General features: G+C 37.3%; 1 protein-coding gene across 11 annotated transcripts in view; it reads right to left on the bottom strand.

Annotated features, from left to right (window-relative positions):
• Window positions 1-14,193, bottom strand: part of DOCK7 (dedicator of cytokinesis 7) — a 268,374-nt gene that overhangs the window by 128,960 nt on the left and 125,221 nt on the right. For 9 of the 11 annotated variants that reach the window (XM_070078382.1, XM_070078385.1, XM_070078386.1 and 6 more), the window contains exons 15-16: window positions 7,592-7,709; window positions 3,121-3,191 (exon numbers count right to left, since the gene is read on the bottom strand). In XM_070078382.1, coding sequence (XP_069934483.1) covers window positions 3,121-3,191; window positions 7,592-7,709 — 189 coding nt within the window. The remainder of the gene's footprint in view (window positions 1-3,120; window positions 3,192-7,591; window positions 7,710-14,193) is intronic. The other 2 variants (XR_011390680.1, XR_011390679.1) reach the window with 1 other exon arrangement.

Here is a 14,193-nt window from a genome sequence, read left to right as displayed (position 1 = left end):
GTCTTCTATCAATTAGTCAATTGTTAAAGAAGTAAAAAATGTTATCAAAAGATAAACTAGTGCTGACTGCTCAAAAAAAAAAAAAAACCCAAAAAACAGTAAATCAGGGAATGACCACAAATTGCATTTGTACCACAATTTGAAGGAATTCCCAAACACTGTCAGAATACAACAAATGTCACTTTTAATCAGATATGATCTCTCATCTTAGTATTTTCATCTCAATATTCATGGATTCAAATGTCTCAATGTCTCAAGGGACATTTTTACAGGAAAGCATGACTTATTTAAGATTGAGACTTTAAAAAGATTGAATTTTAGCATTTTAACTTTCCATATTTAATTGCTCTCTCTGAGTTATATTTAATAAAAATGCAAGCAAACCATGTTTCTCCAAAAATCTTCAAATTGAAGGCTGTTCTACCAATTAAGCTTTTTCTTAGTTACTAACATGCCAAACATCCTAAACTCTCAAATAAGGCTCAATAACAGTAACAGGTATAGATTTATTACAGAAATATTAAGTGGAACTAGGTTTTTAATAATTCTAAAAAGAAAGATATCTAATGCTAGCCAACTGAGACTTTGGTGAGGAAAAAAGATGCTACTGCTGCATCTTATTCTTGACCTCTGCAACTATCGATGAATTATGAGAATGCTGAATTTCCAGCAATGTTAGTACTGTCATTTTAATTCCACTAATCTTGAGAGCAACAAAAATAAAGATCTGGTCACAAACTGAGATACTTCTAAAAATACTACCTTCTTTATCAATATCTTTCCTGGTATTGAGTCCTAAAAATAGCATTATATGAAAGCTTTGTTGGAAATTAAATATCTACAAGAGTTAATCATTCAGCAAGTAGGTCTAGTTGCATATGTTTAGTTACATATTGTTTTACTTTTGTCTTCGTTTTAAAGACAAATATATAAAAAATTACCCTCAAAAAGCGTATACCTTAGTAGGAATATAAATAGGAACACACATATAAATGGCTATGCTGTAAAACAGGAGTTGGCAAACTATGGTCCATGGGTTAAATCCATGGCAGTGCCTGATTTTGCATAGCCTATAAACCAAGAATGGTTTTTATATTCTTTTAATGATTGGGGGAAAAAGTAAAAAAAAATGATATGTGAAAATTTTTTGAGATTCAGATTTCAATGCCCATAAATACTTTTATTGGAACACAGTGATACTCATGATTTTGTAATTTTACTTATTGTCTGTGTTTGCTTTTATACTACCATATTGTAGAGCTGAGTGGTTCCAAGACAGAAAATACAGTCACAGTTCCAAAATATACACTATTTAGTCCTTTATGAAAAATGTTTGCCAATCCCTGGAATACAGCATACAGAGTTAGGCACTTCAAGAACAGGGGTAAACAAATTGCTTCAAGAGTAAGATCTGAGAATTGTCATTTAGGAGGTGACATTAGTTACAGAGCTTAAAGAGTAACTAGGCGTTCAATAAACAGAAGAAATCAGTATTATAATAGAAATAAAAATCCAAGAAAGACCCAGAAACAGGACAGTAAAACATATGTTTGATAATAAGGTAGATAGAAAATCATTAAGACTTAAAAGTTGATTGGATACTAGAGAACGCAATAAGGAAAGCAAAGGTGTATTACATTTTGAGCCAGAGTAACTGGAAAAATGGTGATGTATTAACCAAAATAGAAAGTCAGGTAGAAACCGGGTCAGGAAAAGAATAAAGGATGGATATATGGGGACTGAGAAGGCAGCAGGGCACCAAAATGAGTATGTCCACTATAGGCCCTGAAAACACATTTCTATCTTCCTGAGGGAAGATTATTGTGGAAAACAGCTGGAAACAATTCACATAAACATTAGAGTAGCAGCGATTTTTTTGACTGTAATTGAGAGATACATACAAGGTTATTTAGGAAGAGAACACATAGAGGAAAGTGGGTTAAGGGCAAAGCTGCAATGTTCTGTATGAAATGCCTATACTTAAAAGAAAAAAAAAAACTACTACAGAAAAAAAAAAAAGAATTTTCAAAAAAGTAGAAGGAAACCAAGATAGCTTCATTAAAAAAAAGCTAAGAAAGACGGTTTTAAGGGGTTGGGAGGTGGGTGGGAAAGTCAAAGAAAAATATATACTATTCCATAGCACTTAGAAAAGATTTTTTCACTTTTTTTTTTGTTTTGTTTTAAGCATGGGAAATAGAACTTTTTTGAGAGAGAGAGAGATGGATCCAACAAAACATGAAATTGATTATGCAAGAAAAGGCATAAATGATTGACCCACATTCTGGAACAGGCTGGATAGGACTGTTTGAAAGCAGAGGTGACAAGGTTCACATTGAGCAAAGGGTAGGGGATTAGTAACTTGGAAACAGAAGAAAAGGCAGGTCAGTATGGAAATAATTTAAGGTGAAGAGTAGAGCAGTTGATGGATCTCAAGCTGGATGGTCTTAACTAAGTTAATAAAACAGGAATGCTGAGAGTAAAGCAAACAAAAGAAATAGGAGCTAGAGAGTTAGTTTAAAAAACATGACAATAAGATTACAGAATAGAGGGACTAGAGGAGATAAAATAAAGGGAATTACTGTAGGCCCATTATATGATAAAATAATGTAATTCACAATAGCCTTAAATGGTTTAATTTTTGTGTCCAAAAGCATTCAATAAAGCTCCCAAAATAAAACAAAATTTAAGTATTATCCAAAGTTAGCAATTTTCCAAAGGCAGTAAATGGAAAATATCAAAATAAACAAATTAATGGATTTTTAGAGCACCTTGAACTTAACTAATGCATTCAAGCATAGTAAACAGTTTAGTGAAACTCTCAACTGCCAGAGGATACTAGGGAAATAGCAAATGACCAGAAGCCACAATGATAACAACAATAAAATGAAAATGAAAGGATCAGAGAATTTGATAGAGAAAATGTTTTGTGTACAAAGTCTTAATATTTGAGATGTCTGTGGAGAACGGTTGTGCATCTATAGATTGAAAACTGTAACTTGGATGTCAGCCTTGAACTTGGCACATTCAGTGCAGCAAAGCATCTGGTAAACATACTAACGTGGGTACTAACAATGCCATTGAGAAGTGAGTAACTTTGAAAGAAATATTTGAATTCAGTACCTGTTATGATATACTACGGCTGTATAGGCTTCCTTTGAAAATTCTGAACAGCTAGATTTACCAAAGATTACCTGTAACAAATAACAGCATGTTGAAAATTTTTATAATAAATGTTGGATGTTTCATATCTATGTAAGAATTTGTCTAATTTAATAGCTGTTTGAGAAAAAAATGGGCAAAATCAGCCCAATGAAGAACAATGTGCTGACCTTCATTTCAAAGTTCAATTGCTTTAAAAAAGTTCTAGTTTTTCATGATAGACCCACTTGTCATTCAAAATTTCAAAAACTTTCTATAAATTATAGTTACTGGGCAATAAAGCACATTTCTTCCCTTTTTCTCAAAGAGAATAAAGAATTCACTTTTAAACTGGATGTAGAGGCTGGTATTGTGGCGCAGCGGGCAAAGGCACCACCTGCAATGCCCGCATTCCATACAGGCATCTGTTTGAATCCTGCCTTGCTCCACTTCCCATCCAGCTCCTTGCTAATAGCCTGGGAAAGACAGCAGAAGACAGTTCAAGTGTTTAGGACCCTGCTACCCTCATGGGAGACCAGGATAAAACTCCTGGCTCCTGGCTTCAGCCTGGCCTAGCCCTGGCTATGGTGGCCATCTTGAGGGTAAACCAGTAGATGAAAGATCTCTCTCTCTTTCTCCCCCCCTCTCTGTGGCTCTTTCAAACAAATAAATAAATCTATAACAAATAAATTAAAATAAAAAATAAACTGAATGTAGCCTATCATTTATAATTTATATAAGAAATATCCTAGCATGGTGGCTTATTTACTGTACAAATCAGTGGTTTTTCTACTAAAATAGCACATGCATTTTGAAAGTTAAATACAAATTATTTATGATAGAGATAAAAAATTTTATTTTAAGTCAAGCTATGTATCTTTCATGTCTAGTACTCTGAAAACTACTTCACAATGGATGAGGAGCTCCATTTTTACATACATTTAAAAAAAATCCATCATATTAAAAAAAATACTATACAAACTTTGGAGAAAGTGTAAATTTGCGTAACTGATTAGATAAGCGGCTTAATGATGTCAAGGTCATAATTATGATTCCTACGTGAGCCAGAGGTGCAACGTTTTCTAGCCATAGATGAAAAACTCTTAAGTCTGGTTAGCTATCTTTACATATGCATGAATAAGTATGTGGACATGTCAGCATATTTCCATCAACACAACTGGTAAAACATAAAGCTTATTCTTTATATAAAGGGATTAACTGATACCACTTTTAATTAAAAAGGCACAGTAGGCATTTGTGTCTTTTTGTAGTATTTCAAGCAGATCCTTTTATTTTAGGGTTCTGGAAAAGTATAATAATTATAACTCTCCTAGGTAAGTCTATTTTATCAATCTGCTAATACCTTGGCATATTTTTATAAAATGGCCCAGTGCCAGAATTATGAAGGCTATAGCTTTTATCATACCAAAATTATATAATCAAAATATTAAATATTATCTTTGGACTTATTTGAATAGTGCTTATTTTTTAAAAAATTATCAAAACACATTATGTTTATATTTATATACTCTTTAAACCAGTCACTCACATAAACATAAAAGCATATTTTCACACGACTAATAATACATAGGGGAAAGGAATCGTAGTATCTTCTTTGTCCCCTGGAAAGCTATCCTTTTTGTAAATACCTTGTTTGTTTTCAAAATATGGATGTTATAAAGTGTAAATATTTCTCTTTTGACCATTTGACATGTATTTTAAATCATTCCACAACAGCTATATACGAAGCACTGCAGTAAGTCTCACGATACAGATATGAGTAAGACATGGTCCCTGCCCTCAAGGAGCTCACAGTCTAAAGAACAAGATGAAGCAAACACAGAATCATAATGTAATAAAGCCGTAAAAGAAGTGAGAAGATGTTATGGCTGCACCAAAGAGGGAGTGCTCTATCTGCCAGGGTAGGTGGGGTGTAGCTGGGGCTGTATAGAACGGTCATACATATGGCTTATACAGGAAGAATGTGTTAGGCAAACAATAAAAACAGATTATTTTACACATAATACATTTGTTATGTGTTCCAATTCACATAGCAATTCACATATAGGCTAACAAAGCATTTGTTTTCACATTCCAATATCTTTTCATCAAACATGATAGTACATTCATTCCTTCAGCAGAAATAAAGAGCTAGTAAAGAGAATGCAATACTAATACCAAATCTCAAAATAAATTCTACATTTATTCAACAGATGTTCATTCAGCATATACTATATTTAAGATCTGAAATGGCTGCCACGGGAGAATACAAAGATGAATAATATGTGCTGGTCACTCTTAAGGAGACCCAGCAATGCTGATGAAACCACGTAACAGGGGAAAGAAAAGGATGCTTTCCCTACCAAGTGGAAAATCAGAACAAATTGATTAAAAGACAGATATGGAGGGATAAAAATAAGAATCTGTAACAATGCATCTGCTCTGAATTCCTTTTTTTTTTTTTTTTTTTTTTTTTTTGACAGGCAGAGTGGACAGTGAGAGAGAGAGAGAGAGAAAGGTGTTCCTTTGCCATTGGTTCACCCTCCAATGGCAGCCACGGCCAGCGCACTGCGGCCGGCGCACCGCGCTGATCCGATGGCAGGAGCCAGGTGCTTCTCCTGGTCTCCCATGGGGTGCAGGGCCCAAGCACTTGGGCCATCCTCCACTGCACTCCCTGGCCACAGCAGAGAGCTGGCCTGGAAGAGGGGCAACCGGGACAGAATCCGGCGCCCCGACCGGGACTAGAACCCGGTGTGCCGGCGCCGCAAGGCGGAGGATTAGCCTAGTGAGCCACAGCGCCGGCCTCTGAATTCATTTTCATTCCATTTAGGGTTCTAAGAGGTTGAACATTGTCAGCAATAATGTACTTCTATGTTAATGACTTCACTTCTGTCAAAAATCTTTTGTCATCAAAGGTGGATTTATTAATGTTCCATAAATCCTAAATGATAATTTAAGCAGTCAAGAGTCCATGAAGTCTGGCCTCTGTACACTACTTCTGATGCATCTTCCATTGCTCTGGCTTACTGGCAACTCAAACACTGTATGAGTCACTATTCATGGACATTCCCAGGCTTGAACCACTTTATCCTCTCTCCACACTCACTACCATTAACATTGTAACAACCTTTGGTTTGACTATAGAAGTACCACATCTATGTGATGTTTGCTTATTACCTCAGTAAGGCACAATCTTCTACCTGCAAGTCCTTTTAATCCCTATACCAATAGTTTAACAATTAGCACATACCTCAGTTGACAATACTGGCTGTAAAACGTAATCCCTTCTGAGATGTAAAAACACTGATACCTGCTTCTGATACCCAGAGACTGATTTAATTTAAAGGAGATTCCGTTTGAGCCCTGGTACTTTTAAAGCTCCTCAGGTGAAGCTAATGTTACAGCCAAGATTGAGAACTAACACCAGAATTTCTCAACCAAGATCAGAAGAGCCAAACACAGCTCATGACAAGAGCCGCGGGTGATTGCTGACGTCATAAATAAGAGTGTCAATTGTTAAATCAACAACGGGAGTCACTGTGCATTTACTCCCCATGTAGGATCTCTGTCCTTAATGTGTTGTACTATGTGAATTAACTGTAAAACTAGTACTCAAACAGTACTTTATACTTTGTGTGTCTGTGTGGGTGCAATATGTTGAAATCTTTATGTAGTATATACTAAGTGAAATGCATATAAAGATAATTAAAAATGAATCTTGATGAAGAATGAGATGGGAGAGGGAGCAGGAGATGGGATGGTTTGCGGGTGGGAGGGTGGTTATGGGGGGAAGAACCGCTATAGTCCAAAAGTTGTACTTTTGAAATTTATATTTATTAAATAAAAGTTTTCTAAAAAAAGAGAGCCAAACTTATTAGGATCACCTGGCCTTTCATCCTAACAGGAGTTGGGTAGAATCAGAATCACAAATACCAAAAGTAGAGAAAAGGTATCTGCACTTTTTGATATAGTTCCCTATCCCTGTATGCATTTGTTTTATGTCCTCTAGGACAGGGGTGGGAAATATCCAGCCTATGAGTGTATAAGGCCCATAGGCCCATGAAACCAGTATGGTCTAGCCCTACCAAGGCAACCACAGGCAGGACTCAAAATTCAATAAATCTATAGCAGGTTAATTTTTAAGTTGATGATTTTCTATGGCCTGCAAATGACATTATAAATATCTAAAAGGCCCTTGGCAGAAAAAGGTTCCCATCCTGCTCTAGACTACAAATGTTATTCATCTTTGTATTTCTGGGGTGCCTAGTATACCAAGTCCTCAATAAGTAAGTTAGACTTCAAGTAAACTCATACTGTCTACACACAGTGATGAAGTTAGAAGTCTGGTGTTAAAGATCACATTAATTTCCAGTTTAGAGCTGCTAACCAAGTAATAAAAAAACATACTTGGATCTTGTTTGAAGAGCAGAAAAAGTAAAGAATTATTTCTTACCGGCATAGCATTGCTTGGATCCTCCCCATACATAAATTGGACTTTCACTGTTATATTTCTGGCAGAACCTTGACGATTGGCAAAATTAAGACTCTGAGGGTATATGTAAAGCAGATTTCTGTGAAAACAATAGCACAAACGATGGTTAATTCATATCTACAAATACTATATATCCTCACTACTACTATAAAAGAAACAGATGAACAAGATATGAATATTTGTTAGCCAAACATCTTATTCAATCCTTCGAGTAACTGCTCAAATATACAGAAAAAACATATCTAGACATTGCAGATGAATTAAGACCTCCGCCCCACCCACCCAGGGCCAATGCTGTGGCATGGCTGGTAAGGCCACCACCTGCAGCGCCGGCATCCTATATGGGAGCCAATTCGAGTCCTGGCTGCTCCTCTTCCAAAACAGCTCTCTGCTGTGGCCTGGGAAGACAGTGGAGGATGGCTCGGGTCCCTGTGCCCCTGCAACCACATGAGAGACCCAGAAGAAGCTTCTGGCTCCTGGATTCACATTGGCCCAGCTCCAGCTTTTGCAGCCATTTGGGGAGTAAAGCACTGGATAGATGGAAGACTCCCTCCCATCTCTGCCTCTCTGTAGCTCTGCCTTTCAAATAGATAAATAAATCTTTAAAAAAAAAAAAGACTCCCCCCCAAAAACGAACTGATTTCCACATACAATTAAATAAGCAACAAAACTGAAATCAGAACACAGGTCAGTCAAGATTTAAAACTCATTATCTTTCTTCTACATGAAGTTTCTGGGAAATAAATGAGTATGGAATGAAACATTATTTAAGAAGTTAAAAGACAGATTTAATATTATCTTAGTTCTTCCAAGCAGAAATAAATCAAATGGCATTTATAAATGTGGTTTTTGTATAAATGTGCTCATGTATTTCAGAGGTATAATATTCTACATTTATTTTTTGAAAACACATAAGGTGAGTTTAATACAGGTAGTTATATCAAACACTCACATTCCACTCCGCATTTATTTGACTTCTTGTCCAGTTTATGATCACATGTCTAACATACACTTTATTTGTCCCTGCTGCTAATGTAGGAAAGAGAAATAAGGAAAGACATCAAAAGAAAGGGCTAAAACAAAGTTACTTTATCTGAAGAACAGTGCTCGGAGCTGATGAACAAGTGAACAAGACTTCAAGTATAATAAAACAGTGCTAACCAAATGAAGAAGCAATGAAATTAGGTCTAAATTTTCTGGAAAGCAGTAGGGAAATTCAGAAAATTTAAATATATATACCCTTTGATCTAACACACCTACCTCTAGTCTGAGGAGAATATTGCACACATGGACAAACAAGTATGGTCAAAGTAATTCATTACATTTTTAATAGTACAGAATAATTATAAATAATTATAAAATATGTTCACCTGTAGGGTTAAGCATCCTTAATCTGAAAACCCAAGATCTAAAATTTATATGAAAATGTTTTGAACATTTCCCACATGGCAGAGTACAGAGGGAGCTTACTGCTCTAATCCAGGAGAAGATAGTTTAAAAAAAGTGGAGAGAGGCCGGCGCCGCGGCTCACTAGGCTAATCCTCCGCCTAGCGGCGCCGGCACACCGGGTTCTAGTCCCGGTCGGGGCACCGGATTCTGTCCCGGTTGCCCCTCTTCCAGGCCAGCCCTCTGCTGTGGCCAGGGAGTGCAGTGGAGGATGGCCCAAGTGCTTGGGCCCTGCACCCCATGGGAGACCAGGAAAAGCACCTGGCTCCTGGCTCCTGCCATCGGATCAGCGCGGTGCGCCGGCCGCAGCGCGCCGGCCGCGGTGGCCATTGGAGGGTGAACCAACAGCAAAGGAAGACCTTTCTCTCTGTCTCTCTCTCTCACTGTCTACTCTGTCAAAAAAAAAAAAAAAAAAAAAAAAAAAGTGGAAGTGGAGAGAGTGCAGTCTCAGGGAAGAGTGGCTCACTAGACTAATCTTCGCCTGTGGCGCCAGTACCCCAGTTGGGGCGCTGGATTCTGTCCCGGTTGCCCCTCTTCCAGTCCAGCTCTCTGCTGTGGCCCAGGAAGGCATTGGAGGATGGCCCAAGTACTTGGGCCCTGCACCCTCATGGGAGACCAGGAGATGCACCTGGCTCCTGGCTTAGATCGGCGCAGTGCCGGCCGTGTTGGCCGCTTGGGGGGTGAACCAACGGAAAAAGGAAGACCTTTCTCTCTGTCCCTCTCTCTCACTGTCTAACTCTGCCTGTCAAAAAAAAAAAAAAAAAAAGAAGAAGAAGAAGAAGAAAAAAGTAGACAACCTACTTATCTACAGAGTCATAGTACAAAGATAAAAGCTGCCACAGTGAAAAAACAAAGAAGAAACCAACCAGTATACCTCCACAAATGCCAAATAACAAAAGGACCAATTCAAGAAACAAAAATAAGGAAGACATGACATCACCAAAGAACACAAAACTTCGATACCAGATTGTGAAGATGATGAGATTGAAGAAATGCCAGAAATGGAATTCAAAAATTTGATCATAAGATCACATAGAAGAAATCAGAGGCCGACACCGCGGCTCACTAGGCTAATCCTCCGCCTTGCGACGCCGGCACACCAGATTCTAGTCCCGGTCGGGGCGCCGGATTCTGTCCCGGTTGCCCCTCTTCCAGGCCAGCTCTCTGCTGTGGCCAGGGAATGCAGTGGAGGATGGCTCAAGTCCTTGGGCCCTGCACCCCATGGGAGACTAGGATAAGCACCTGGCTCCTGCCATTGGATCAGCGCAGTGCTACGGCCGCAGCGCGCCGGTGGCGGCCATTGGAAGGTGAACCAATGGCAAAAGGAAGACCTTTCTCTCTCTCTCTCTCTCACTGTCCACTCTGCCTGTCAAAAAAAAAAAAAAAAATCAGAAGCAAATGTACAAACTAATGACATCCATATGTGACATGAAAGAAAACTTCTCCCATGAAATTTGGATCTTAAAGAGAAATAAAAATGAAATGAAGGATTCAAAAGAACAAATAAAAAATGTAGTGGAAAGCCTTAACAACACAATCAGTGAAGCAGAAGAAAGAACATCTGATGTAAAAGACAAAACACAGGAAATTATATAGTCAAACCAAAAACAAGAAGAGGAAATTAGAAAACTAAAAAATACTGTTGGGAATCTACAGGATAATGTCAAATGACCCAAAATACAATTCCTAGGAGTTCTGAAGGTGTGGAAAGAGAGAAAGTATTAGAAATCCTTTTTAGTAAAATAATAATAGAAAACATCCCTAATTTGGAGGAAAAGGGGGGGGGGACACCCAAGTACAGGAAACACACAGAAATCCTAATAGACATGAACAGAAAAGATCTTCACCATGACATATGGTTATCAAACTCTCAAAAGTAAAACATAAAGAAAAGATTCTAAAATGTTTAAGAGAGAAATGCCAGATTACTTAGAGAGGATCTCAAATTAGACTCACAACAGACTTCTCATCAGAAACCCTACAGGTAGGAAGAGAATGGTGAGATATATTTCAAGTCTTAAGAGAAAAAAACTGTCAACCCGGAATATTATACCCTGAAAAGCTCTCATTTATGAATGAAGGTAAAATCAAGACCTTCCATAACAAACAGAAATTGAAAGAATTTGGGGCCGGCACTGTGGCATAGCAAGTAAAGCCACTGTCTGCAATGCCAGCATCCTATATGGGCGCTGGTACGTGTCCCAGCTGCACTACTTCTGATCCAGCTCCCTGTTATGGCCTGTGAAAGCAGCAAAAGATAGCTTAAGTTTTTGGGCCACTGCCCCTGAGTGGGAGACCCGGAAAAAGCTCCTGGCTCCTGGCTTTGAATTGGCGCAGCTCCGGCTGTTGCGGCCAATTGAGGAGTGAACCAGCAGATGGAAGACCTCTCTCTCCCTCTGCCTCTTCTTCTCTCTGTGTGTAACTCTGATTTTCAAATAAAGGTTAAAAAAAAAAAATCAAAGAATTGTCACCACCCGTCCAGACCTACAAAAGATGCTTAAGGATGTGCTGTACACAGCACGAAGAAATATGGTCATCACTACAAAAGAAGGTAAAGGAAGAAAATCTCCCAGAAAACGTTCAAAGGAAATTCAAAGTAAAAAATAGGAATATTTTTGGAAAACTGGCAAGGCAAAGTCATTACTCATCAATAGTCACCTTGAACATAAATGACCACAACTCTCCAGTTAAAAGACACAACTGGCTGAATGGATTAAAAAGCAAAATCCATCTATTTGCTGTCTACAAGACACACATCTCACCAACAACAATGCTCGCAGACTGAAAGTGAAAGGATGGAAAAAGATATTCCATGCTAACAGAAGCCAAAAAAGAGCTTGTGAAGACATCCTAATATCAGACAAAATAGACTTTAATAAAAAAAATGTTAGAGAGACAAACAAGGACATTATGTAATGATTAAGGGATCAATTCAACAAGATGATGTGACAATTATAAATGTATATGCACCTAATTGTAGGGCACCTGGCTATTTAAAAGAAATTCTAAGGGATATAAACAGAGACATAGACTCCAATACAATAGCAATTGGGGACTTCAATACTCAACTTTCAGCAATGGATAGATCAACAAGACAGTTAATCGACACTATCAACAAAATGGACCTAACATACATTTACAGAACTTTTCATCCTACAGTTGCAGAATACACACTCTTCTTATCAGCGCATGGAACTTTCTCTAGGATTGACCACATACGAGGCCATAAAGCAAGTCTCAGCAAATTCAAAAAAATTGAAATCATAGCATGTATCTTCTTGAACCACAATGAAGTGAAGCTGAAAATCAGTAATTCAGGAGTAATCTCTAGAACATATGCAAACACATGAAGCCTGAACAACATGCTCCTGAATGAACAGTGGGTCACAGAAGAAATCAAAGGAGAAATAAAAGCATTTCTAGAAATAAATGAAGATGACAATACAACATACGAAAATTTATGGGAGAAACAGCAAAAGCAATGTTAAGAGGAAAAGTTAAAGCAATGGGTGCCTACATCAACAAATTGGAAAGGCACCAAATAAATGAAATATCAAAGCATCTCAAGGATATAGAAAAACAAGAGGAAATCAAATCCAAAACTAGTAAAATAAATAATTAAAATTAGAGAATAAATCAACAAAATTGAATAAAAAAATACAAATCAAAATGGCCAACAGCCACATGAAAAAATGTTCAAAAAACAAAATTAATAAAAAGAAATATTCACCTTGCTTCTAACTTAATGTTAAAAACATTATATGATTAAATTATAAGTTTTTTTTTTTTTGGTTCTACTTGATACTATTGGTTGAACTCTGTAATTAACACACAATTATTCTTAAGTGTTTAAATTTAACTGAAAAGTGATCTCTGTTAAATATAAGAGTGGGAATAAGAGAGGGAGGAGATGTACAATTTGGGACATGCTCAAGCTGACTTGCCCCAAATGGTAGAGTTAGAAATGTGCCAGGGGATTCTAATACAATCTCATCAAGGTGGCATGTACCAATGACATCTCACCAGTCCAAGTATCAGTTTCAGTTCACAATTGATCATATGGATAGGTCTAAGAGTCGAAGGGATCACATAAACAAGACTAGTGTCTGCTAATACTAATTGACAGAATCAAAAAGGGAGAGAACGATCCAACATGGGAAGTGGGATACACAGCAGACTCATAGAATGGCAGATGTCCTAAACAGCACTCTGGCCTCAGAATCAGCCCTTAAGGCATTCAGATCTGGCTGAAGAGCACATGAGAGTATTTTAGGCATGGAAAGCCAAGATACTCTGGCAAAAAAACAAAACAAAACACAAACAAACCTAAATGAAAGATCTCTGCGAGAGATCCCAGTAGAAAGAACAGGCCATCAAAGAAGGAGGTACCTTTCTCTGAAGGGAGGAGAGAACTTCTACTTTGACTATGACCTTGTCTAAACAAGATCGAAGTCAGTGAACTCAAAAGGCTTCCATAGCCTTGGCAACTCATGACAAGAGCCTAGGGAGATTACTGACGCCATAAACAAGAGTGTCAATTTGTTAAGTCAATAACAGGAGTCACTGTGCACTTACTCCCCATGTAGGATCTCTGTCCTTAATGTGTTGTTCAATGTGAATTAATGTTATAACTAGTACTCTAACAGTATTTTACACTTTATGTTTTGTGTGGGTGCAAACTGATGAAATCTTTACTTAATATATACTAAATTGATCTTCTGTATATAAAGATAATTGAAAATGAATCTTCATGTGAATGGAATGGGAGAGGGAGCAGGAGATGGGAGGGAAGTTATGGGGGGGAAAAGCCATTGTAATCCATAAACTGTACTTTGGAAATTTATATTAACTAAATAAAAGCTCAAAAAAAAAAGAATTTATAATTTAGTCATGTATTTTCTTTTTAACATTAAATTAGAAGCACAGTGAATATTTCTTTTTATTAATTTTGTTTTTTGTTAAACTTACATTATTAAAACTATTACCAAACTCACACAATTCAGAAAAAAAAGTTGTAATAAGCAAATCATTTCTGACATTGAAAGCATTTAATTCCATGGTGGGTGTTTGATACAGTAGTTTATAAACTGCTTGGGATGCCCACATCTTATATCAGA

The sequence above is a fragment of the Oryctolagus cuniculus genome, chromosome 7, assembly GCF_964237555.1.
Source record: "Oryctolagus cuniculus chromosome 7, mOryCun1.1, whole genome shotgun sequence".
Classification (NCBI taxonomy): Eukaryota; Metazoa; Chordata; class Mammalia; order Lagomorpha; family Leporidae; genus Oryctolagus; species Oryctolagus cuniculus.
This window is presented reverse-complemented; position numbering and strand designations above follow the sequence as displayed.